Source organism: Mastomys coucha, unplaced genomic scaffold (assembly GCF_008632895.1).
Source record: "Mastomys coucha isolate ucsf_1 unplaced genomic scaffold, UCSF_Mcou_1 pScaffold21, whole genome shotgun sequence".
NCBI lineage: Eukaryota > Metazoa > Chordata > Mammalia > Rodentia > Muridae > Mastomys > Mastomys coucha.
Genome location: NW_022196904.1, coordinates 91,575,235 through 91,602,163, shown reverse-complemented (window position 1 = coordinate 91,602,163; position 26,929 = coordinate 91,575,235). Strand labels below are relative to the sequence as shown.

Genomic DNA, 26,929 nt, shown 5'->3' with positions numbered 1-26,929 from the left:
TATGTCTTTCTTAAGGTCCTGTATCATCATCATGATAAGTGATTTTATATCTGAATCTTGTGTTTCTGATGGTGTGTCCAGGACTTGCTATGGTAGGAGAATTGGGTTCTGATGGTGGCAAGTGACCTTGGTTTGTGTTGTTTATTTTTTTACGCTTGCCCCTGGCCATCTGGTTAACTCTAGTGCTACCTGCCCTTGCTAAATCTGACTGGAGCCTGTCCTTCGTGTGATCCTGGTTGTGTCAGAACTCCTCAGAGTTAAGCTGTTTCTGTGATCCTGGGATTCTGGGATCCTGGGATCCTGGGCTTGTTAGATCATCTGGGAGTGTGGCTTTCTCTGTGTGTTGTGGGACTGGCTGCAGAGCTTGTCATACTTTTACTTTTTATTAGAGGATATATTTGCAAACAATTATATCTCAATGACCTCATCAAACTATCTATTATGGCTAAATTAGCCTGATACCTACCACTACCAATCCTCCTGCATCATCTCACCTGATTCTGCCAACATCTGTCTATATAGGACACATGAAACAAGTGCAGGATCTTACCAAACATGAGCCAGGAAATCTTCTATCCATCAAAGTCTACAAGAGACTCAGCCTTTACCTGTGTTTCGATATTCCTGATCAAGACAAGTCCTTATGTATGAGTTGTCATGGGTTCAGTGGTTTGGGGCAAGATTTCCTTATCCTCCATTTGCTTCTCCTCAATAAAAATCTTCACATCTTGAGGCTTCCATCCAATCCAACTGACCCTATATTATTAACATCACCTGTATATTGTCACATGGCAGATGAATCTGAAGAAAATAATACTAGAAACTTGCAAAAAGGTTTATAGGCAGAGAGAACTACCACGTAAACATCTCTAGTTCTTACTTTCACCATGGAAATGGTTCTATACCCATGCCCTTTGCCCTGTCCCACAGGAAAAAAAAAATTATTAAATCACACAGAACTGAAAGGGGTTCCTTTGAACCTTGGAGATACTAACCCACCTCCTGTTTTGTACATTTCCCAGGGCCTTAAAATCCTATCATCACAGATGCTCGTTTGTGGAGTTTAACTCAAATGGTTCTGCTGCCATTAAGCTACAACATAAAGATGATCTCAGCTGCCCCATCTCTTTAAGGCTTCCTAGAGCTCAGAGTTTCCATCTTCCATATATACTCTTCTTCAGCCTGACCATGCAACACACAAACCACAGCCATCAGAACCCAAGCTCCTTCCTGCTCATGGGGATTCCCGGCCTGGAGACGTCCCACTTTTGGATTGCATTTCCTTTCTGCTCCGTGTATGCCCTAGCAGTTCTTGGCAACATGGCAGTCCTGCTGGTGGTGCGCTCTGAGCCTTCTCTGCACCAGCCCATGTACCTATTCTTGTGTATGCTATCCACTATCGACCTGGTACTCTGCACCTCCACTGTCCCCAAGCTCCTCGCACTCTTTTGGGCAAATGCAGCTGAGATTGCCTTTGGGGCCTGTGCTGCCCAGATGTTCTTTATCCATGGCTTCTCAGCTGTAGAATCTGGTATCCTGCTATCAATGGCCTTTGATCGCTACTTGGCCATCTGCCGGCCTCTGCACTATGGGTCATTGCTGTCCTCAGAGTCTGTGAGCAAGTTAGGAGCTGCTGCTCTGCTCCGTGGCCTGGGGCTTATGACCCCACTTACTTGCCTACTGGCAAGGCTGAGCTACTGTGGCCGTGTGGTAGCACACTCCTACTGTGAGCACATGGCTGTGGTGAAGCTGGCTTGTGGGGGCACACAGCCAAACAATATATATGGCATCACAGCAGCCACACTAGTGGTAGGAACTGACTCCATTTGTATTGCCATATCCTATGCACTCATTCTCCGGGCTGTGTTGGGCCTCTCCTCCAAAGAGGCCAGGGCAAAGACCTTTGGCACTTGTGGCTCCCACCTGGGTGTTATCCTTCTCTTCTACACACCAGGGCTCTTCTCATTCTATACCCAGCGCTTTGGTCAACATGTGCCCAGGCACGTTCACATCCTCCTGGCTGACCTCTACCTGGTCGTACCACCCATGCTCAACCCCATCATCTATGGGATGAAAACCAAGCAGATTCGAGATGGAGCACTCCGACTACTCAAGAGGGGTCCTGCCCAATCATAGTGAGCTTGAGCTCAGCCCTCAGAGCCTATGCTGGTTTTCTCCATCCCTTGAGCAGTGTTTACATGGATTTCAGCATGGCTAGAAGGCGGAAACACACACTCAGTGGTGTCTTTACTTTAATATGGAGATCTATCACATGTCAGAGGAGGCATCATTTGGTGCTTGCTCTGTGTGATGGAGATAGGGGTCACAATGCTCAGGAACATTTACCTAAAGGGAGATATAGCTTCCAAACTGATAGTGGTGTCCATAGAAAGGTCACAGTGTAACATCTCTCCTATCTCCCAAAGGATGTCGATTAAAGGAGAGAAATGTGGCTACTGGTGTGATAAGGAAAACAGTCCCCACCCTTGGGCTGCTATGCGTACCAGTTAATTCCTTCTTATTGACAACAAATATTGCATTTTGCAAGTGCTCCACAGTTTAACCATCTGATCTTAGACACCTGGATTATTTTCCACTTTGGGTTACCAGAAAATAAAGCTGCTATACTTCTTAATTTATAATTGCTAGGACTGAAGGTAGGTATATGTTTAACCCAACCCACTGAATGGCTTTGTTTGACACAGTTGTACCATGTTACGATCGCATCAGTGATGTCAAACAGTTCCCAGTTGTTTCCCGTCTGCTCATCTTTCATAGTGTTATTCTTTTTTTTTTTTTCATTTTAAGCACTCCAGTGAGTATAACCTAGAAGGAATTCATTACAAAGTTGCTTTGTAGTTTTCTTACAACTAATTATGTTAAGCAACCTCTCTCATGTTTACAATTAATGAATATTCCTTTTATGAAATTCTTCAGTCTTGTGTCCATATTTAGACTTTCTTGTTTAGTAATTTCTGTACTGTCATTTTGCTCTGGATCCAAGTTATCTGTCAAGTATACACATTGAAAATGTTTGTCTAGTTTTGTGATGCATTTTGTTTTCTTAATATCTTTTACTTAAAATGTGAGTTATGGTGAACTACAAATTATTTTGTTCATGGCTTGTTATTCACTTCATAGACTTACTTTTTAATTGAAGGTGTATGGCCCAACACAAATAACAACTATTATGGCATAAAGTAGAATTCGAGGTTTGTTTTTCACCTGTAGATAGCCAGCTGCTCCTGCAAATTTTCTTAGCAACGCTTCTTCTGTTAAATTGAGTTGCACTGAACTTTATCACATTAGTTAGAGCACAGGTAAGAAGGTCTGAGGACATATTGCAGGAGTCAGTTCTCTACTTCCACCATGGGGCTTCTTCAAACTAGGTTATCAGGTTTGATCATAAAGGAGCTGAGCCATCTCGTCTACCCTGTTCTTTAAATTCTTTATCTATAAAGTATTGAATGCTAACAAAATGTTTCAAAAATAGTTCCTGTTGACTTTATCATTTTTCCTATTAATAGTCTACTTTAATATGTGATGTGTCAAAACCTGCTTTCTACATTGCTACAGTATTAGGAGTTCCTAGTGTATAATATCTGTGTGAAATAATAAGCTATTGACCATCATAGTGAATCTGAACATTCAGTCATCTTGATACTGAAAAACTTTCATAATATATATATATAATGTGATTAGATCATATTTGCCCCCAATAGCCATACATTGTCCTTGCCCTTTCCTTCCCTCTAGTCTCCTTCTTGATCCCTAGTAAATTCTCTGCTTCTTCTATATATCTAGAGTTTAATAAACCTACTTTTAACCAGATTTTCTATTTTCACTATATTTCACTTGACCCCAAATTTTCTCTAAAATAATCTGTCAATATAGGTATAAAATTGTTCATAGCTTACTTTTGTCCTTACAGTTTTGTATGATTTGTTAGTTTTTTTTATTTCTGATATAGAGTGCATGTGCCTCATTCTTTTCTGTCATGTTTGGGGGAAAGGAAGTATGCCCATATGGTTACTGTTTTTAAAAATCAAATATAGATTTCTTGATTTGTTTCTTTCTATTCATTTTTGTCTTTTACTGAAAACTTGAATTTTTGTTTCTTTTCATCTCTTCATCTTAACTCACTCTTCTGCCTTCTTAAAGTAAAAGCAGACCAGCAGTCTAGGTGCAAGGAGGGGGAATAAACAGGATCTAAGAGAGCAGAAAATGCCTCTTGAAAGGCACCTGGTTGGCATGTAATTCCATGATTCCCAGACAATGGAAAATTATTCTTTTCTTTCATAAAGAGAAGATAGTATTTTTTACAAGACTGAAAAGTACAGAAATAGTAGAAGATCTGACAGTTTTAGGCTCATGACACCAAATGTCTCATCTCCAACTTTGAAGCACCAGACTTTCACAATCAGAAAATTTGACCCAGGTAACATTTGATCAACACATTCCATTGTCTTGATATCCTGGCATCTCTAACATGCAGATTCTAGACCTCATTCTCAGTCTGTCCTCCAACTACAGGGAAATGGGGTCTACTTCAAAGCTTCTGTTGTGTTGTGTATCAAACTAAACTGTTATGAGCTCATTATTTCCCCTTACAAAGACATTTATCTATGAGGATGCAAATGCCATCTAAACCAGACAACCTGTATGATAATCCCTAAGATTGGCATATCCTCAGAACATCCAAGCATCATTTTTCCCTTTCCTTCCCTTCCACCTTCATCCTAACAAACAAAACAGGAGGTCTTTAGGACCGGGACATCACTGTGATAGATGTTATCACTACTTGCCAGCAGCAACGTGGTCCCTCTTACTCTCAAACTACATGAAATGACCAGATCATACCCTAAGAGTTTCTTTTCAAAGCTGTTTATTATATCTGCTGTCTTTCTTGGCTTCTCTAGAAAACACAACCTGAGGTAAAAACAGTATGTGCAAACACTGTATTGCATAGTGTGATGTTTTCCCAGGAGGGAAGAAAAGTAGGAGTGAAGATAGAAGATCCAGCTGTGAGCTGTTTGTTCGGCATGCCGGATGTCCTCCTGTGGGCTCTGAGGAGCTCCTGCCTTGTGACACAAGCTCCATGGAAGGAGATGAAAGACGAGGTAGCCTCATCTTCTTTGGTTAAACTTCATGTCTGTTCCTTTGTACTTCAAGATTACAAATGTCAGCAGCAGCAGTGGAAAGGAGTGGAAGAAAAGTCATTTGTGCTACAGAGGGTAGAGCCAAAGAAACGACCCAAGCCTTTGGAAGAGCTCAGGGGATCATGAGTAGATGCCAGATATCGGCCACTGAGTTATTTATGCTGTTGGAGTTTGATTTTGCTTTGACTGTTTGTGACTGTGCCCCGGTTCTTCCCTCTTGAGTAAAGAAAGTGTTTCATTCATTTTTCATTTTACAGGAGCCCACAGTTGAGAGACTAAGATTTTAAAAGAGACTGGATTTTTAAATAGGCTGACTTTTAAAGTGAATTTGTAAAGACTGTAGGGCTTTTTAAGTTTATAAAAATGTTTTGTGATGTTTATATTGATGTGTAGTGCTAGGAATAAATAGAAAAACAAGATTTTGGCTTAACAGTGATATGCTTGTGTGTCAAGTTGACATGGGTCAGTTGTGCTGACTAGCATAACAGAACCTCAGGCATCAATAGACTCCCAAACCTTTACACAACTGACTCCATGATGGAAGTATGTTCAGGCCATAAAACTTAGCACATAGACAGTACCACTTGCCAAAATGAAAACAAAGACCCAACACATCAAAGTTCATATTTCTGAGAAAGTTTATAAATATTCTAATTAATCATGCTTTTATGCCTCTGTAGTTCTACTTTTGGGTAAACATTCTTGTTAACTGACATATCTCAACCCAGGATATGTTTTTTGTGTTTAAAAGCTCACCTTGAGAAAGGCCCAGGACTATGCTGCGATCCCAAACACCCAGTGCAATCATTGACTGGCTAATAAAGATTTTTCTATTGACTTAAAGCACTATCCAAGTAGACTCTGGTAGTTTTATGACATCTTGATACAAGGTATAGTCATCTGAGTGTAGAGAGCTTCAATTGAGAAAATGGCTCCATAAGATAAGGCTGTAGACAAGCCTATGGGATTTTCTTAATTAGGGATTGTTGGGGAGACTGTTATAGGTGGGGCTACCCCTGGGATGGTGGTCCCAGGTTCTATAAGAAAACAGGCTGAGCAATCCGTGATCAAGTGAGCCAATATGCAGCATTCCTTCATGGCCTCTGTATCAGCTCGTCTCCAGCTTCCTGTCCTGCTAGAGTTTCTATCCTGACTTCCTCCTATTATAAACAGCGTTGTGGAAATGTAAGCCAAACAACCCTTTACTCCTCGTTTTGCTTTTGGTCATGGTGTTCCATCACAGCAAGAATAATCATAGCTAAGACACTATGTTGTTATTTTTACTGTCCAAGCTGACTAATGCTGGTGCACAACAATGCACACAAAGGCATGATAGATGGGGAAAGATGTTAGAGCCTAGCAGAAGTCACTCCAGCAGGCCCTGTAGCCAAAAGCAAACCTGCCTTCAGCAGCAAGAGCAGCTTCACTTTCAACTCCATGAGCAATATTTCCACCCCCTGGGAGCCTTTGCTGCCCCGCTAGCCATGAAGGCATATGGGTGGACCCAGGTTAGCACCATCCGAGTCTGGTACACTGAGGAAGCAGCCAAAGAATCTGAGAGTTAGAGATACGGTGGGGTGATGGGGTAAAATGAGAAAGTATCTACTGTCTCAGAGGAAGATAAGGAAGTTTTAAGGAGTGAAAAGACTCACTGTTGAGTGCTGATGTCAAACAATGAGTGGAACCTTTTTTAATGGTTTTGGTTTTGAGATTAATAGAATTAAGCCATTTTCCCCTTCTCTTTCCTCCCTCTAAGTCCTCCCATATACCCTCCACCCTCACACTCAAATCCATGGGCCCTTTTTCTTGAAATGTTAATATATACATTGCTAAATATATAAATTCATATAATGCCCAGTTCATATAATGTTTCTTGTATGTATGTTTTCAGGGGCTAACCAATTAGTGTGTTTTTCCCAGGAATGACTATTTCTACCACTTTAGCCTTCCTTGACAAGTCATTTCAGTGAAGTTAATGTATCCAAAAGCCTGATGTGAAAACAAGAAAGAATATGAAGGAAAAATTATTTGAATTATTGGTAATGAGTATATTCAACATTTCTATTTTTCCCGTCCTTTCTAAATAAAATTCCCATGCCTGTTGTGAGTCATGACAAAAACTGCATTCTCGCAGGAGGAAAATTAAAGCCAAAAAGTTAACAAGGGCTCCGTCCCTGAGTTCCCATGGGTACCAAATTGTCTTCTTTAAGGGCTGAGAAGTGTATTGGTGCTAACCATACAGCATGGTTCTACATGAAGACAGGAGAGTGACTGGGCATTGCTTGTTTCCTAATACATTCAGCTTCGAGATCTGTTAGGATCCTTATGGCTGCATAATTTAACTAGTAAAGTACAGATATCCCTCTTAACCCATCCCATAATAAATCAGGCCCTTCAGAAATATAATCTTGTATGTGTAGGCTTGTCATACTGTAGACAAGTGAAGATGGCTTAAGCAGTTCCCCCAATGAAATGACTCTACAAAGCTACCCATCCTCCTGAGATATAAACTCTACTGTCAGTCTCACGTCTTCTCCAAGGGAATGAGCAGATGATGCAAATTAAAATGGACCCATAAGAAGCATAATACCCATGGAAGAGTGAGGTCCTGAGAATGAAAGCTGCCAAGCTACAAAAACTTCTTTCGCTGTTTCATGCATGGAGACCAGCTGTATGTCTGGCATAATGACTGCTTAGAAACTAAGTTTCCAAGATGAAAACTGAGCCTTAAGGCCAAGCATGGTGGCATACATTGTCACTCCAGAATTTAAGATGCCAGAGCAGAAAGATTAATTTGGAGCCAGCCTGGACAACATGATGAGAACCTGTCACAATAAATGAAGGAAAAAGAGGAAACAGAGGAGGAAGAGGAGGAGGAGGAGGGAAAGGAGGACAAGGGAGAGGAGGAGGGAGTGGAAATGGAAGAGAAGAGGGAAGAGAAGGAAATGAAGGAGGAAGCATGGGAGACAAAAGCTAAGCTTGTAATGTCTTTATAAGTGACACCTGACAGGTTTAGCAGTTTGGGAAAAACAGAAATTTAGTCTACCTAGGCACAATGCTTTCTTAAAGGACAAAGTCTTGAAAAGTGCCACTAAATGTGGATTTTTCCCTCATATAGGCTTGGAACATGGCTCTAACCTCTTAATTTAAGGCATTCGAATACCCAATGACAAGAAAACCCAATGACAAGAAAAATCTTCACTTGGGAAAATTTGTATCCATTCAATAACATGTTGAGTCTTTATACAACAACAAAATGTAGAATAAGTTGAAAAATATAAGATTTTTCTCAATGTAAAATTCTACCTCTAAACAAGAGCATCAGTAAATTACAATCAATGCCTTTTAAATGCCTACAGAAGATGTGAAGAAGTATAGGAGGGGTCATGTAAACAGGGCCTTACATGAAAAATCTACAGACTTTTAAAAACAGGAGCCTGGGGACCAGGAAGAAAATGCTTAGAGGAATGACAGCCAATGTTGTTCTCTAGCCTATATATGCATGTATGCACACACACATACACACACCTTTCAGGAAGACTATAAAAACAATGGGAGATCGAGTCTCTCCTCCCCCAATTCTGGGTTATAGACATTTTCTTGCTCCATAAAAAGAAAATATCATCAATTCAAGCCTCCTATACTAGGCAAGATTTAAATGCCATTTTTATAAATACTTCTAAAACACATGTCAACATTCTACTTAAGTTTAACTGTATTGTGAAATCGTAATACTTCTAAAGCACATGTCAACATTCTATTTAAGTTTAACTGTGTTGTGAAATCGTGTTTATGGTAAAGCGATGGGGAGTTAGAGGACTCTCAAATTGGCTCTCAAAGCTATGGGAGGTCTCTTGGGATTCATAGAGCTTGGGGGAAGGATAATTAAATTAAACATCTGATCTTGGTGTGAAGAAGCTGTTGGCAGATGGCTAAACAAAGTCACTACCTCAGATATAGGAGGTGGTCCAAGGGATGTATGACATTAAGTTATAGCACATCCTTACTTTCTCAATTCTGTGTCCTCGTTTAAAAAATAATCATGTCCAATTTATGATCCTCATATACTTGTGGGTATGCAGCTCTCACTAGAATGTACTTGACCTATCAGAGGCCATATCCTAAAAAAAAAAAAAAAAAAAATGGACTCTCTGTCTCCCCACAGCTGCCTCTGGCTCTTACACTATTTCCATTTAAGGTTGAGCACACAGAGTCTCTGACTCTCTACCCTTGACAAGTTGTGGGTGTCTGAATTAATCACAAAGGCTGTGGGTGACTATAAGAAAACAATGTTTCCCAGACACAGCAGGGACCAGTTCACAGTATGTGGACTGACAGCCACTGAGGCGGTATACACAAGATCTCAGCAGGCTTAGGCCAGATAAAAATCTCACCATGGAGATGGCAGGTAGGCACAAGGTCCTACCCCTAGCTAAGGAGCTATTGGCAATTGACAGCTGTTTCTGGGAGCCACTTAATACAAAATTGGGGGGAAGGCAAATAAACACAGCTTACCTCAGTTGTTCCTTACTTACGCATGAAATGTAAAGAGGAATCTAGGAAAGAGAGATGCCTGTATAGCAGTGTGCAATTAGTTTAACTGTCTATGTGACACACCTAGAATCATCTAAGAAGTATTTCTTAGATCAAATTGGTCTGTTGGTATGTCTGTAGAAGGTTATCTTGTTTGTTAAATGACCAAGTCCACACTTGGTTGCACCGTTCCCTGGGCAAGAGATCATGGGCTGTATAAAAGTGGAAGGGACTGGCTGAGTACACACAGGCCAAAATCCATGTGTTTTTTCTCTCCGCTCTTGACTAAAGATATGATACTTCAAGTTCCTGTGTTGACTTCCATTTAATAACTGTCACAGCAATTTCTCTGTCCAATAACATTGGGGTAGTGACAGGCCTATGATTGGACAGGAATAGGGAGGCAGAGCTAGAAGTTTAGGAGTGAGAGAGGTCGGAGGCCAGAGGAGAAGAAAAAAAAAAATCAACATGGAGGCAGATGAACAGGAAGATGATCCAGACCCTGCATGGTGTTAAACAGCCACAAGTAGATAAGGTTTTTACAAGGTTAGAATAATTGGGTTAAAACATTATCTTTATCATTTGGCTCTGAAATTATTGTATTGGCTCTTGTAAATTGATCTTATTGATGTATAAATCTGATTGAATAATTAACTTCAAGAGTCATGTTTCTACTGGGTACCTAGGCACTAGATGACTGTTGTGGGTTGTGGGGCGTTGCAAATAAGCAAGATGATCTTGCTAGCTGGGAGAGAATAGCAGGACCCCGGAACACAGTGATATGGCCAGCCAGTACCAGTACTAGGGCTAGAACATGGTCTGGCAGGGCAGGAGAGTTTGTGGGGTGATTTCATTTTTAATATTTCCCACTACAAATAACGAACTATTTTTTAGATACTTTATTTACATTTCAAATGTTATCCCCTTTCCTGGTTTCTCCTACAAAAAAACCCTATCCCTTCCCCCCTCCCCTGCTCACCAACCCACCCACTCCTGCTTCCCTGTCCTGGCATTCCCCTACACTGGGGCATCAAGCCCTCTCAGGACCAAAGGCCTCTCCTCCCATTGATGTCCAACAAGGCCATCCTCTGCTACATATGCGGCTAGAGCCATGGGTCCCTCTGTTTGTACTCTTTGGTTGGTGGTTTAGTCCCTGGGAGCTCGGGGGTACTGGTTGGTTCATATTTCAATAACAAACTATTTGCAAACCAAATACAGCCTTTCCTCCCTTGTATTGCTTTTTGTCTGGGTATTTTATTACAGTAACAGAGACGACACTAGAACTGATGGATAGTAACAGTAGATTAGCAGCCTGGGTAAGCTGTTGCAGCATGCGTGAGTCTGGGGTAGTTCTGGTTTAATAAAACATGGAAAGAATTATCACCACAGTACTCCAACATGCTCAGTATCTGAAGTCTGCAATTATAGAGGTCAAGAGGGCCCCACAAAGAACTCAACTGTTATGACAAAGCACTCAAAGGCCTCAAAAGTTGACTCATTCTCTACACCTCCCCTCCCCCAGATTCATGGTGGTCCAATGAGGTCATATATTTCTGGATCCTTCTGTCCTAGGAAATATCAACCCTCTTCTGCTGGAAACGCCTTAAGAAGCCCTGACGGATCTGCTTCGACTTGATGCAGTAGACCACAGGGTTCATGAAGGGTGGTACCAAGAAGTGCAGGTTAGCCATGAGCACTGCCAGAGCTGGGTAGCTGTGTTTCTCCACTCGGTGCAGCACAGACAGCCCCAACTTGGGCAAATAAAAGATAAGAACGATGCAGAGGTGTGAGACACACGTGTTGAGTGCCTTGAGCCGTTCCCCGGGGGATGCAATGCCCAGCACAGTCCGTAGGATCAGAGCATAGGACAGCATGATGAGGGAGGAGTCCAGGCCCAGTGAGAGGAGGATGGAAACCAGGCCAACCAGGCTGTTAATCCGGGTGTCTGAGCAAGCCAGTCCCACGAGGTCGCAGTGCAGACAGTAGCAGTGGGAGAGGGTACTGATCTGAGGAAAGATCAGACGCCGCAGAAGGATGGGTCCCGGAAGGTTGAGCAGGATGGCCCTGACCAGAACGGCAACCCCGACTTTGGCCACTGCTGAGTGAGGAAGGATTGTGGCATAGTGCAGAGGATCCCGGATGGCAATGAAGCGATCAAAGGCCATGGCCAGTAGCACACCAGATTCCACATAGGTGAAGGCATGGATGAAAAACATCTGTGCTGCACAGAAATCGAAGGGCAGCTCCCGAGTCCCCAGCCAGAAGAGCCGCACCATGGTGGGGAAGGTGGAGGCACAGAGGCCCAGATCAGAGGCTGCTAGCATGGACAGGAAGATGAACATAGGTTCATGTAAGGCTGGATCTGTGCGGATTAGGAAGAGGATAATGCTGTTGCCCAGGATGGAAACCACACAGATGAGATTGATGGGAATGGAAACCCAGTGATGGGAGGCTTCCAGGCCTGGAAAGCCAGTGAGGAGGAAGGTAGAGTGGCCAGGAGTGCTGGTATTGCAGAACATAATGACTCCAGGAGGAAACTGTTCGCCCTACGAGAAGGAGACATTCACTGAGGTGGTCACAGAGCTAGAAGTGAAGAGCTGACTCATAGCCATTAAAAACATCCCTCGTCCTAGGAGTGCTTGCTTCTCTGAATGCAGTATTGTTGGATACTGGGTTTTCTGAGTCAATCTCTGATTACTGCTTACTGTCTACTCTTTAGCCAATCAGCAGCCACCTTCCCTTGGGCCTGAGCAACTTCCCTCTTTTCAACTAAGTGAAACCTAAAGCTTAATCTTCCAGAGAGCCTTCTTAGACTACATATCGAAAAGAATAATTCTCCAAAGAAACAGAATGAGGGAACGCTGGCAAGATGGCTCAACTGGTGAAAGTGTCTTCTGCCAAGCCTGAAGCCTAAGTTTGATACCCGGAACCTACACAGTAGAGGGAAAGAATCTTATATCTACCATTGCCCTCTGTCTGCCATATGCACATGCGCGCATGCACACACGCGCGCGCACGCACACACACACACATACACACACACACAAACAAGTAAGTGTAATAAATATTGTCCTTAACTTTAGGATGACAATACAAACAGAACATATAGACTGCATTCTTCCTTAGAGGTGAGTTTCCCATCTGATATCTGCTATCAAACATGCCTGAAAGGACAGTCAACCAATGGTGTGTGTGCAAAGCACTCCTTAGGAAGCTGCTTGCTCACTTGTCCGATGCTGTTATGGGTGTTTTCTGCATTTCTTTCTGAGAAATACTTTAGGGAAAGAAAATAGGCCCTTTAGTTACATTTTGTTTTTAATTGCTGCTAATTGTTCAAGTGCATGGAGTTCTTTGTGCCAATTAGTATATACATTATATAATAATCAAATCAGATACCTAACATTTTAAACATTTTTAAATATTTGGTTAATTTGTAACAATTGTACATATCAGTGGGTAACCACTTACTATTTCAGTGCATACATGCAATGTGTAGTGGTCAAATTAGCCTCTTCAAGTGTTTTTTTCACTGTGACAAATGTCTGGTGAAATTGAGTTGGCTTAAAAGAAATTTAACAGTGTTTTCTCCAGTCCTGTGTCCACCTCATGCTCTACTTAAAGCTTCCAATGTATTTCTGACTCTACCATCAAAATAGGACTCTGGTTACGGACTCAACTAAAGAGCCCCCTTTGAGCCCTCTTACTACAAAAGGTATTATATGGAATCAGCCACCTTGAAGTTCTCCTTAGTTGGGAACAGAGTGCTGAGGCTAACAGAGATGTCAGGCAAAACAACAGAAGCTTCCAGAATCTCAGAATGAATAAAGTTCTGCCAAAGAGCCCAGACTGATGGATGTGAGCACTCCTGTTCTTACAAGCTCACACATTACTTCCTCTCAGCTTTTCTCCTCACAACACAACTGACCTTCCCTTGTCCACTAAGCAAGCACACTGGCGGCTTTGGAGATGAAATGAACAAAACATTAATCCCTCCCTCCGTCCCTCCCCCAAACCACACTCCATTTCCTGTGGGTTCCTGTCTCCTTTCTTTTGTTTTATCTGTTAAACACTCAAAAGACCTGTCCTTTCTCTATATAACACATTCTCCTAATCAACTAATCTTTGACCTGTCACCTGTCTTCAGATCCAACAAAACTAATCACATCAAACATCATGATTTCTCTGAGTAACGAAATGGCTCCTTTGTCCCACTCCCTCTAGTCCTTGTGTATTCCAGTTTCTTTTCAAATTTCCAATTGAATTAGGCTCCAGATATTTATGAAGAGTTCAGTATGAATACTTATGAATATTTAAATCATCACATATGCAGCCAGAAATGAATAAGTGAATGAACAAATAGAGAGAGAGGGAGAGAGAGAGAAGACAAGGTTGGTATTTGGCTTTTAGTGACTTTGTTTTGAGCAACTCTTACTTTGTGTAATGAGCATCAACATTTCCCTGATGCACAGAGGAGCAGATCTAAGCAAACTCTCCATAGAGAGTCCAAAGGAGAGACTTTGCCCATTTTACATCTCTAATCTTTTCAATCCCCTTTCTCCTAAGTATCATGAATTATTAAGAAATCCTTCTGCTCATCAGACTTGCTATGTTTGGTCATTAAAAATGTCTTGCTTAGGTTGTAGAGTATGCACAAGAAAGTCTGCATATCAAAAATACAAAGTCTGATGAATTTCCACAAAGTGAATATCTATGTAACCAAATATTGAAGGCCAGCAAGATGGTTCAGAGGGTAAAGGTGCTTGCTGGGCAAGCCTGATGACCTGAGTTTACTCCCCAGAGCCCATGTAAAGGTGGAAGAGAAAAATAATCTCCACAAAGTTATCCTCTTGTATCTACAGTTGTGCCATAGCATACTCTGTATGTGTGTGTGTGTGTGTCTGTTTGCCTGTCTGTCTCTGTCTCTGTCACACACACATACAAATAATACATTTTTAAATAAGAAAACAAATAGTTTCAGAATCTCCAAGTCCTATGACCCCTTCCACTGATTCCCATCTTCCCACTATCCTGATTTATGACACCAAAGATGTTATAAATCTTGGAACTTTATGTAATTACAATCCTACAGTATGCACCTGTGTGTGTAATTTTTTGTCTATGACATATCCATACTGCTATATGTGCTTGCAGTTTGCTCATTCTCTTTGCTGGATGAATTTCCATTGTGAGCATAAACAACAACATGTGTCTGACACAAGTGTTTCTCTCACCTTATCAGTTCATCTTCTCATTCATTGAAAGTCTGGGAACCTCAGAGTTCAGGAAATCCATAGAAAAGAAGGTAGGAATGTAGGAGTGAAAGGGGATGGAGGCCACCAGGAAAGAAAGGCCATCTAAATCAACTGAGAAAAACTCCTATGAACTCACAGACTTTAGCAGTAAGCACAGGGCCTGCACAGGCCTGCGCCTGGTCCTCTTTAGCACTTGAGAGGACTTGTGAATGTGTGAACAATGGGTCTCTGACTCTCATGCCGGCTCTCATAGCCTTTATCCTTGTGTCGGTTTGCCTGGTCCAACTTCAAGGTAATGGGTTTTGTTTTATCTTATTATATTTTATTTTGTTATTTAAAAACCTATGCTATAATAAAATTCAATAAATTGTTTTGTAGACATCAGGGTTTTCTGTTTGCTTTGCATTTCCTACAATACTGTGTTTTAGGTCACACTAAATTTCAGTAAAGATGTATCTTTAAATGCCTTTTTAAGAGAAAGAAAGAAAGTTTAGGGATACCATTGAGTAATGAAAAACTAGACATGTAAGTCCTTAGACAGTGTAAAAATCCCACCATTCCCCCCTTGCCCTTCCCCCCTTCCCTCTCTAGCACATCTTGTTGGAGAAGTGTGAGAATAAAGAAAATAAAGAAGGGCTCATAAGCAGGCCGTGTTTTTCCTGTCTGAATCCTATAGTCTCCCCACACTGAGTGCACGCTTGTATACTCTGCCTAAGCTGCTCTGTCCCACAAGTCAAACCACACAAGGGAATATCTATGTACTATAGATAAATGTGAGCAGCTACCCAGTCAGGCCCATGGTGCATACCTGCAAGAGCTTCCATCTACACTTCAGCCCATTAAGTGTAGGCTTCAGAAGTGGTGTTTCTCAGCCTGAGCTGTCATTGTGTCCTTTTGTGTAATAAAGGACCATTGCTGACATCATGGAGTAGTTGTGAACTGGGACACTGCACACTGTTTTACACACTGTAGGCACTGATGAAAGTATAATGTTAACCCTGCCCCAGACTAGGATTTTATAGCCAGCATCTTAGGAAGTCTCCTGCTTTCTAAAGCCTTTGAATGTCATTACCTCCTTCCTAACAAAAAAATCTAAGAGATGAAAACTGTCCACAGCTCCTTAGACGTAAGCAGAAGAAACAATACAATTTGACACCAATGCTCATGTATCTCTCATTCAGCATTCTCCCTTCCCAAATCTTTTCAAAATTATTGTCTTTTGTTATAACACACACATACACACACACACACACACACACACATACACACACACACTTGCACACACACATGCATGCACGCGCGCACACGCATGCATGCACACACACATGCACACACACACACACATACACACACACGCACACACATACACATACACACACACACTTTATATGTGTGTGTTTTGAAGCAGTGCTTGGTGCTTGAACACAGACATAGCTACCACACACATCATACATGTTTCAGTGGTGAAACATACCTGCAATCTCAGTGCACTGGAGGCTGGGATAGGAAGACTGTGAGTTTGAGGCCAGCCCAAGCTACACAGTAAGTCCTGCTCTTGAAACTAATGATAATGATTAACAATAATAATAAATTATTTAATTATTGAGGAGTCACTATTTTTGAGGTGAATAAAAATTATTCCTGTTTTTCACATGGGAAAACTGGGCTACCAAGTAGTTTGTTAACTGGCCTGAGATTATGAAGTTAAGAAGTGAATGACCAGAATAAAAGTCGAGACAGTCTGATCACAGAGGCTGCTTATGTGCTATGTTACAATGCTTCTTCTGTTACCTCGTGTGCCTATTAACATGATTAGTGCTATCACTAATGTCTATCCCCAAAAGGCTGACATAAAGTTACATGTTTGAGAGTGTTCTTCATCTGTAACCCCTACCTCCTCGTGACCACTTAGATGTAGCAGTCTTGAGTATGCTCATGTTTCAACAGCCTAAACAAACCCAAAGGAGCTCCTGTGCTTCATAACCATCCTGTGCTGCAAACTGTGTGGATTTAGTTATACAGTTATGACTTAGGGAGAAGAATGTTCTCCTCAAAGCAGTAATATCCTGAGAGAGCAAATGAGACACTTGATTGAACTAGATGTGGAAGGGTTGGGGGTAGGGAGAGAAATGTGTAAACGGTAGGGGATAGATAAGACAGATAATGATATATGGATAGAAGGTTGAGTAGATAGGTAGAAAACCAATAACAAAGTCAGTTCTGGAAATGGAAAAAATTAAATTATATTCTCTGCCCTTCCACCATTTTACTTATCCAGGGTCTAGAAGATCATGACTAGCCTAAAGTCTATTTTGTGTTGTTAATCAAAGAAGTCTATCCCCAGTAGCTTAACTATAAGTTTTGAAAGGAAATGCCCTAGCTTAGAGAAAGTTGGAGACCCCAAGAAGGTCTCTATGGCAACCAAACTCACCAACACTCTCAAGGGAATGTGAGGATTTAAGCCTCTGGTTTTGCCAGCTGGGTCCTAGGGCCAAAAAAGAAGATACAGAAAAATAGGTTGTAGCACTGAATCCTAAGCCTGGCATGAGCTGGGAACCCAGTTTTCCTCAAGCCATGATATTTATGAGTCTTAGCTAACATTAAGGCTGAAAGTACACTGTTCTGAAACAGGCTTGACATAAACTGTCTCTGCCAGGTACCCGTGACAAAGGAGTCACAGACAGCATGCAGGCTCTGCAAACAATCACACTCTTCCACATCCTCTGTTTCTGGGCTGGCTGAGCTTTTACTATGTGGTAAAGAGGGCGAGTGCTCTCCACATCGCCTCCCCTATACCCCTTCAAGCTGGAACCTTCTGAGTCTGTGGCTGAGAACTGATAAGGGACTCAGATCTGATGCTCTCAGTGGAGGTGCAACGCGAGCCAGTGAAAGAATGGAAACTAGAATCTTTTAAAACACTCATTTGTTTATTCACTCATGATCTATATAGGAAAAATCTGGTTTTTAAATAAATCAGACCCTTCCATTTTTTTTATTCTGACTTACATGAAATCTCTTTAAATGTTTTAAACAGTTGATCTTCAAATTCTCACCATATAGATGTTGTCTTTGCTAAAACAACTAAAATCTTATATTTAACTCTTTAGGTTAAATTCTAGAATAGAATAGATCCAAAATATATCTAAGATATATTAAGATGTTATAGATACAGACACATAAATTATAGAGAGGAAAGAAGGAAATAAGAAAGAAAGGAAGGAGGAAGGAAAGGGGGAGAGGAAAGGGAGACAGAGACTGACACAAAAGATTCTTGTGTAATTAATTCATAAGCAGCTATAACTATTTCACAACCAGGCCACTGGGCTCTTCCATCCTGTATTAGCACAGATAAATCTAAGGACATCTGAGATCTCTGCAAATGTGATCTCCAGTTCACTTTCTTGAGTGTCTTTGGTAGTATGGATGATGTGTACTTTCTATTAAAAGCATAGATTTCTCAGTGGCATGTCAGAGGTTGAAACATGTTGGCATATAATGTATATTACATTCTAGGAAGGCAACATAGGATTACAAGTGCACACTCTAGGGGCTGAAGCATTGGCTGAGTGATTAAGGACATCCGTAACCCAATCCACATGACCGATCACGACCCTTTGAGAGTACATACAGTGTACATACATACCATTCATACACAAAAAGTAAGTGTTAATGTGACCAGTTGTCACATGGCCTCCTCAGACAGAGTTAGCTCAGTAGAAGAGTGACTGTCAGCTGCCCTGCTCAAACTTGTCAGAAACTGACATTTAAATGGAAGTTTAGTCAAGCAGCTGAACCTCAGACTGAGGTAGATCCTATGTTGTCACTATCTTTGCCCCACAGCAGGCTGCAGAACACCTATGAGACTCTGACTGGGCCTGAAGCAGCCACTGCAGGAAGTCCTAAGGAACCACCCACACACCTAAAGCTTTTCCCAGATTTAAGCAGGTAGTTGAAAATTGAAGAACACTGTTTCCCTTCATCCTGAGTTGTTCATCTTCTCATGATGGTCCTTGGTCCGAACCACCAAACAAAGTCAGATTTAAAGAGGGCCTCATGGAACCAAACCCCATATGTTATAAAAGGAAAGATAGGGAAAGGCCTTCAGTCACTATCATGCCTCAGGCTGTAGTCTGACCCAGAGAGAAGGTGGCTGCCCTAGATGGATTTCGCTCTGCTCAGTAGCAGAAATGATGATGCAGGCAGCTGGAGCAAGGCCCTGGTACCCGCTGCCCTCAGCCCAGACGGAGCACCTCATCCGTTCACTCACCACAGCTCCAGAGCCTGTGTCTCCTCTCATCTGTTCCTCTGTTAGTAAGAAGCATTTCTTGTTCTGCCCATAAAGGCCAGTACTTTATAATCTTCCTGTTACAAGTAGAGACATAACAGGTCTGCTGGGAACCAGATGCAAATCCAAGAGATTTACGCAGCTGACCTTGCTGAGGTCCCTGAGCTCTAGGCCAGGCAGCTCTGAGACTCGGTGGGAAGCATCAGGCGAAAGCTTCCATACCTGCTGATTTCTCGCAGGAGAGTGCTCAGACACCTCTTAGGGAGTGGCTAGACCCAACCCCATGAACCACTGTGACAGATGGAGGCAAGCGGATAACTGAAGACTGAGGCACACACTCTGTCCTTCTGGCGAAGGGACCTTGAAGAACATCTACACGTAGAAAGCATCGGCAGAGTCTTGCCAGATTCTGCCAACAAGGAAACAGAGGAGCCAGAAACAAGCATCAGTGCTTTTAGTCCTGGGAAACTTGCAAGAGAGGAAGGAGGAAAAGAGGCTCTCCACTCAACCCCAAGGTGGTGCTTAGGAAATGATAGTGTTTGAAAGTGAAAGTACATCCATGAAGCAAACGTCCCCTCTCTCAGTAATGCCCTTGGAGATTGCCTTCCAAGCATGAGGTAGTGGAAAACTTCAAGGATATTTATTTCTAGATCTGTCACCAAATATGTGATTACGAGCAGGTGACTTCCTTGGTATTTAGTCTTCACTTGTATTTTATAGGTGATGATTGCTTCACAGGATTGTTAATTATTATGATTAGATTAGGATATATTGGACTAGGGGAGGGTGTTCTTCCAGAGGACCAGAGTTTGGTTCTCAGCACTCACATCCAGCAGCACAACCACCTAATAACTCCAGCTCCAGGGCGTCTCACGTCCTCTTTTGGCTTCCATGGGCACTTGCCCATACACGCACAGGCAGGCATGCACACACACACACACACACACACAAATAAAATAAATTGTGTTTTTCCCAACACTCATTACACCTGTTCATTTCAGAGATCTTTGCTTTATAAAATGACTTACCATGCTTTCTTTTAAAATGCAAACTTCGTGTATTTTTTCTTGTTTATTGTTTGAGAATTTCCTACATGCATATACTGTGTTTTGATCAACTCTACATCCGTTCCCTTTCCCTCAATCCTCCCCTATACCCTCAACGTTTTCCCAGGCAAATTAATGAGTTTAAAAAAAAAAAATTTAAAACCACTGAGGCTTTTAAAACTTAAAAAAATAGAATATATGAGGCTCTTAGGAAAGGACTTATAAACTTTACACACACCTTTGAATTACCCACAAGAAATTAAGAGCTGGCTTTGGTGGCCTGTCAAGCCTCCTCTGTAACCAGCATATTGCATTAACCTTCCCTACTCCATGGTTGGAGAGGCCTTTTACTAAGCTTTGTGTTTTGGACTTCATCAAGCTAAGTCAAGAAGAGAGGTGCTTCGCTGGCTCTCCAGATCTACCTCAAGCCAGCCCATTGGTGACTGAAGTTAATCTCAGGCTCCTTGGACTCTTGCTTATGTCATTTTGATCCATTTCAGAGTCTTAAGATTTGGTCCCTTGGTCCTGTGGAGGCTCAATGACCCAGGATAGGGAAATAATAGGGTGCTGAGGCAGGAGTGGGTGGGCAGGTCAGGGAGAGCCCTCATAGTGATTGGGGCAGGGGGAGTGGGTAGGGGTTTTGTAGAGGGGAAACTGGAAGGAGGAGGATAACATTTGAAATGTCAATAAATAAAATAACCAATAAAAAAATTTTTTAAATTGAAAAAATAGTTTAAAAATGATTATGCCAATATTCCCTACCCTATATAAGCAATGAAATATTTCTAGGGGGTGGTATCTCTAAAGCATTAGCTAAGGTCATTCTGCATAATAATAGAAAAATAAAGACTTTCTCCTGAAAAAAAAAAAAGATTTCAGTTCCCTTTGTTTCCTGTGGAAATGAGAGGAGGAAGTGGAGGTCCATGGAGGAAGTGGAAGTGCTGCCATAAATAATTTATATGTAATAAATCATAAAGGATACTATATCATTATATATTATATTACTTCTAGACTGCTTTTTCACTATTTCTAAGAAAAATCTGAGCAGTTTTCTAGTTAATTTTAACATTATTTACATTATATAAATCAATTTTTTCTAACAAAATAAATAATATTCCAGTAATATGTTTTCTCTCCTACATTTTATCTGCCAAGCATCACCATTTTTAAACTTGTTCCATTAAGCTTTTTCCAAAGCATTACCTGTAACCAGGTAATACTGTTTTATATTTAAGAAGTCCTAATACTGAGGCTATGGAAACCATCACCTTGAATGTGCATTGTCAGTTAGAATAGGTAGTCGGTAGAACTGGGGTATGACCTGTTGGGAGTGGAGGTAAGCCACCAACTTGAAAATCCAATACATCTGTGTCTTAGTGAAATTAATAGATTGAGATGATGAGAAAGAGGAGGAAGATAAGGAGGAGAAGGAGGAGTAGGACAAGGAGGAGGAGGAGGAAGAAGAGGAGGAGATGAAGGAGGAACAGGAAGAGGAGGAGGAGGAGGAGGAGGAGGATATGATAATAACAAGAAGTAAAGCTATGGATTAGGATCCTTATTTTAAAAAGGAAGGGGGGAATGCAAAGAAAAGGCCTTGTCTTTGAGGAGAAGAGCAAGTCTGAGACGACCAATCTACTGCTGTCTTACCTTGGACTTCCCATCCTCCACGAACTTATGATTTTTTTATGAATTACTCAATCTGTAGCATTTTATTATAAGAATCAACAAAGGCTTTAACTATGAGAATAAAGGATTATTCCATAACTCTGATACATTGTTAAAACCAGCAACTGGTCAACCCTCTGTCATCCTTTCTCGTCCCTCTCCCATGCTCATTGATCCTTTCCTGTTCCCAACTGGTTCTCCTTCTTCCCCCATATCTTTGGGGCTTCTTGGGTCACTGAATTAGAAATTTACCGAGGATAAATTAGAAATCTGCTGAGGAAGCTTTTCCTCTTGGACAGGGTGGATGGAATTAAGTACTACGAGGGACAACTTGGGTTACTGAGACACATTCAAGTTAGTGGAGAATATGACTAAAACCCAAAGTATAAACATCCCACTTCACCAATACACTAATAATGTGCTGGACAGTATTATCAATGACATTAATTCTTCCCAAATAAAGACTTGGGTCTTTTCCCCCAAGGGAAAGGGAGGTTGAAATATCAAAGGACTATCTGTAAGTGAAGGGAATTTGGGTCTTCAGACAATTACCAAGGTAGGAGCCAAGGCAGCTATGAGTATATTACTCATCGTGTGTGCACATTGTAGACTATATATCAACACAACCCTAGGGTGTGTATTAATCTCTCTATCCAGTGTGTAAACTGATACAGTAGAGAGCCATTTAGTGGTAAATAGCAAAATAGACATTGAATCTCCCTCTACCTTATGTTGGGACCCACGTAAGTATCAACAGTCTTCAGTGCTATGAAGCAGCGTCATTTTCTGCTGTTTACAAGTGTCTTCCTCCTTTCAGATGCTTCAGCCTGCTTTTCTTTTTTTTTTAACTTTCATTGCATTTTGATGAGAAAAGTTACAGGATTTCAATTTATCTGAGTCTGCTAACATTTAAAAACATATTGTAAGTAAATAGAATTAAATCACATTCTTCTCTCCCTTTTGTACCCCAACTCCTCCCAGAGACCCCCAAGAATACCTACAATATCTTTTTGGTCACATTCCTTAAAATTTATAAAATATTGTAACAATAAAAATAAGTATTATAAAAGTTGTTTGATATAAAACAATAATCAATTTAACAGTCTTATGTAGATGCTCATCTACAGCAATAGTGAAAATACATTTTTCTCAATATAAATTTTAAATGATTGAGCCTGTTTTTCATTCTCCTTTCTGGTACTGTTGTGTTCCAGGAATCAAATCCCAGTACTACAGCACAATCTAGACAGTAGATGTTGCCTGATGACCTTTCACTGAGAAAGATCTCCTAAACAGAGCTGGAAATTTCAAAATTCAACTAATGTTTTTAGCGCAAGTTATAATACAGTCGATGTTCACAAATCTCAGATCCCTTCATTGGTACAGCACATACCTTGACATCATAAAGAATAAATTTGTCAGCCTAGACTATTTGAAAAGAGGGGAACAAAATCGGAAGACAGAGTGATGAGAAATGGGCATACTTCAAGTACACTGTACAATTCATATATACTAATAAAAACAGTGACAGGATCTTTCACAGGGTCTAAAAGAACTACCAGTCTTAGGGCAATCCAACCATTCCTGTAGAAAACAGATGGTGACTCCTCCCTCAACCAGACTTCATCTCCCAGGTGTGAAGACCAGTGTCAAAGACCAGTGTCAAAGATCTATATCCTGTAGATTACATTCTGTTAAAGGGGACAAGGAGGCTTTAGGTAGAAGGCACCCAGGAGGACAGGTGCTGAGTTTTCCTCAGCATTGGCCAGGAGTCACTTTCTGGCTCCTCTGACTCTCTCCTCCCACTCTCCGCCCAGTCTCCGCCTTCTCTGCCTCCAACCCTTGCCACTCAACTCCCCTCTCCTCCCCTTGCTCCTCCCTCTTCCTTCTAGACTGGCTTCTGAGAGGAAACTGAAAGTGAAATTTAGACAGCAGCCTTGCAAAGCTGGTCGCTGGCACCTAACACCTAGGATCCTGGAAAGGTGAGTGAGTCTGAGACCCTTGGCCGACCTAGGTGGGCTCACTCCCCCCCGCCCCGGATTCAAGACACCACTTCTCACCTCCAGAATTTGCGAGCACCACCTGCTGCTTCTCTTCAGCAGAGATTTCTAGTCCCAGCCCTGCAGAGGTGACCATGCTGGCCTGTGGAAGCTGGGCTCTGAAAGAGACTTTCCTAGTGCCTTACTAAGATGACTGGCCTAGTAAAGGCAGGAGAAGCTGGGCAGTGACCTAGTCCAGGGGGATCTCAGGGAAACTCCTGCCCCTTGAAGACCCCTGCTTGAGGAGAGTGCTAGCCATTGAGATAAGGAACTTGAGACAAATACTAGGTTTGGAGCAGCTTAGACAAGTGCCCGGGAAATGCTCCCCATGAATGTACACGGATGAGCACACATATATATATTATGAACATTGACATTTATATAGGGGAAGGTATGTGCATGCCTACATTGATGCATTTATGCTACAGTATAGTTTGCATATAAGAACATATCAGGGTGAATAAAAACATCAATGTATATATGTATGTATGTATGTATGTATACATACATACATACATACATACATACATACACACACACACATGCAAGCCTAATAACTGGGAAATGTACTCTTAGTCGGGGTACTCAGGATAATGAATGAAGTGTTCTTACATGAACCTGACTGGGTCATTAATGACACACCTAGGTTTACAGTATTGCCTATTGCACAGTCACCATATATGCAGCCCGTCATAATTGACAAAACTTCACAAGTGATGAATAGCTGCATAAACCTTGATTCCTAACACCTAACCCCTGTAGTTACGGCCAAGATTAATGAAGACTGTTATGAGCATGTAGTACCTGGTTGGGATACAGAGGGTCCGTGGTAAACACAGTAAATGATCATTACTACCATGACTACCGTCTCTGTGCAGTGGAAGCATGAGATGAGAGAAATTATGTGCGAGACATCTGGACATTGAGGGTTAAAGCAGGGATGAATGGGATGATGGTGGAGCTGTTAGCATTATCCCTGCTAGTTTTCTCTGTCTGTTCTGGAAACTCAGTTTCCCCTTCTGCCTGGCTGGCACAGTGGGTGAGCCTGGAGGACAGGCTCTTGTGTTCAGGTTGATCCCCTTGCCTGTGGCTTTTCCCTCCCGTGTTATTACATTTTCCCCTTTGCATTATTTGGGGGAGTTTGGGGTTTGCCTTGCTTTTGCTTTTCTCCTGCAAAACTCAATTTATGTCTTTCCGCTCTGCACCCCTCAAGATTCCACAGCAGATATCACCCTCTACAACCTCAAAAATGTCTCTGGAAAAGATGTGGAAGGAGGTCACCTGTTATAAATGTCTGGATCCCATGGTGGAGCCTATGAGTATCGAATGTGGCCATTGCTTTTGCAAGAAATGCATTTCTGAGGTTGGGAAAAATGGGAGCGGTTCATGTCCCGAGTGCCATCAACACTTTCTGCTCAGAAACCTCAGGCCCATTTGGAAAATGACCAGCATAGGTGAAAAGCTTAAACAACATGGCCAGAATACCAAGAAAGGCATCAAGGAAAGGCACTGCACGAAGCACGGAGAGAAACTTCACCTGTTCTGTGAGGAAGATGGGCAGGGTCTTTGCTGGGTGTGTAACCAGTCTGGGAAACACCGGGACCACACCAGGGTCCCTATTGAAGAGGCTGCTAAGGTATACCAGGTAAGACCTTAGCACAGACTAAAGAAGATGGCACATGGAGAGCGCTTTGTTCCCCAGAATGGTGGCTGAGAAGTTGGGAAATGGAGGGACACTTTCTTCCTTCATTGAGAGGAACTCAATGGAATACAGCTTTCCTTCTCAGCAGCAGAGGCTAGGCCATGGGAGATGCGACATGCATCATGCTTTCTTGTGGCTCCCTGGTGCATTAGAAATGCAATGGCCTTGGGCTGGAGAGAAGGCTCAGCCATTAAAGGCTAGGCTCACAACCAAAAATATGAGAAATACAATGGCCCAGAACCCATTACCCCATTGGTATAGCTTTGTTTTTGTAAGATCCTAGGTTTCCTCCAAAGTCTTTCCATTTGCCTCCTCCACATCTCTAGCTCGGGACTAACCTGCTATCTTTTTCTACAGGAGAAGATCCATGTGGCTTTAGAAAAACTGAGAAAAGAAAAAGAGTTGGTCGAGAAGTTTGAAATGGATTTCCCAAGGCAAAGAGCAGACTGGAAGGCAAGTGCTGTAGGCTGGGCTGCATTCCAAGTCTAGACCTCAAGCAAGCTTCAACCGTAGCTATGCCTATCCAAGGGATGGTAGAGGTCACGCTCCAAGAACCATCCACACTCTATGTCTCCACATTGAAAGGAATTGAAAGGAAGAAAGGAAGAGAGAAGGAAAGAGGGATGGAAGACATGGAGAGAGGAAAGACGAGTGAGGGAGGCAGGAATGGAGGGAGAAGGAAAGAAGGAAGCTTAAAATCACATGGGATTTCCCCCAATCTGGCACAAAGATCAAGAATTACTGGAGAAAGTGTAAGGTCACGTCAACCCTTATGATCCTGTCTCAGGACAGCAGAGTCAACTCTAGTTTCTTGGGTCTGTGGTAGAAAGCCCACCTGACCAGGTGGCTGCTTGATAGTGACCAGGTTATTAGTCTGAAGCCTGATAGAGAACTAAAGCCTATCACATGAGAATGGCTGGTAGGAAATGAAATCCCTCTGAAACTGGGAAGAAAGGCAAGCTGCTCACAGCCAGTCATAGAGTCAGATTGAGTAGCAAAGTCTTGACCCTCCCAAGATGGCAAAGACTGTTTTCCACCTAGAGCTTAGAAGGGGCATCATTGTACATGGGAACAGGTTTTGTGCTCTATGACTTGCTGAGATAAAAAGTCAGAGGGACTCACATGGTGTTAGTGGCTTTTGGAAGAAAGGTTGAGAAAATATCAGGTACCAGAAGCATGCGTAGGTGGGGGTGTGAGTGTGAGTGGGTGCCTCGGGAACAGAAACACCTTCACCACCAACGCTTAGGA

At 42.0% G+C, this 26,929-nt stretch overlaps 3 protein-coding genes across 3 annotated transcripts in view; 2 read left to right on the top strand and 1 right to left on the bottom strand.

Annotated features, from left to right (window-relative positions):
* The first annotated feature begins 1,116 nt into the window (after nucleotides 1-1,116).
* Nucleotides 1,117-2,173, top strand: LOC116102699 (putative olfactory receptor 52P1). Its single transcript, XM_031387687.1, has one exon. The coding sequence runs from the start codon at nucleotides 1,189-1,191 to the stop codon at nucleotides 2,134-2,136; it is 948 nt and encodes a 315-aa protein (XP_031243547.1). The 5' UTR covers nucleotides 1,117-1,188; the 3' UTR covers nucleotides 2,137-2,173.
* A 9,034-nt stretch (nucleotides 2,174-11,207) lies between these two features.
* On the bottom strand, nucleotides 11,208-15,788 carry LOC116102697 (olfactory receptor 51G2-like). Its single transcript, XM_031387685.1, has 2 exons — nucleotides 15,753-15,788; nucleotides 11,208-12,238 (listed from the first exon to the last, which is right to left on the bottom strand). The coding sequence occupies exon 2, from the start codon at nucleotides 12,209-12,211 to the stop codon at nucleotides 11,261-11,263; it is 951 nt and encodes a 316-aa protein (XP_031243545.1). The 5' UTR covers nucleotides 12,212-12,238; nucleotides 15,753-15,788; the 3' UTR covers nucleotides 11,208-11,260.
* An 8,044-nt stretch (nucleotides 15,789-23,832) lies between these two features.
* Trim21 (tripartite motif containing 21) overlaps nucleotides 23,833-26,929 on the top strand; it is a gene marked incomplete at its 3' end in the record, with an annotated part of 18,816 nt that continues 15,719 nt past the window's right edge. Inside the window, exons 1-3 of the mRNA XM_031384903.1 lie at nucleotides 23,833-23,922; nucleotides 25,193-25,624; nucleotides 26,039-26,134. Of these exons, the coding sequence (XP_031240763.1) occupies nucleotides 25,229-25,624; nucleotides 26,039-26,134 (492 nt within the window). The remainder of the gene's footprint in view (nucleotides 23,923-25,192; nucleotides 25,625-26,038; nucleotides 26,135-26,929) is intronic.

Excerpts from the sequence above, each read along its gene's own strand:
- LOC116102699 (XM_031387687.1), top strand. The coding sequence starts at position 1,189 with ATGCAACACACAAACCACAGCCATCAGAACCCAAGCTCCTTCCTGCTC.
- LOC116102697 (XM_031387685.1), bottom strand. The coding sequence starts at position 12,211 with ATGTTCTGCAATACCAGCACTCCTGGCCACTCTACCTTCCTCCTCACT.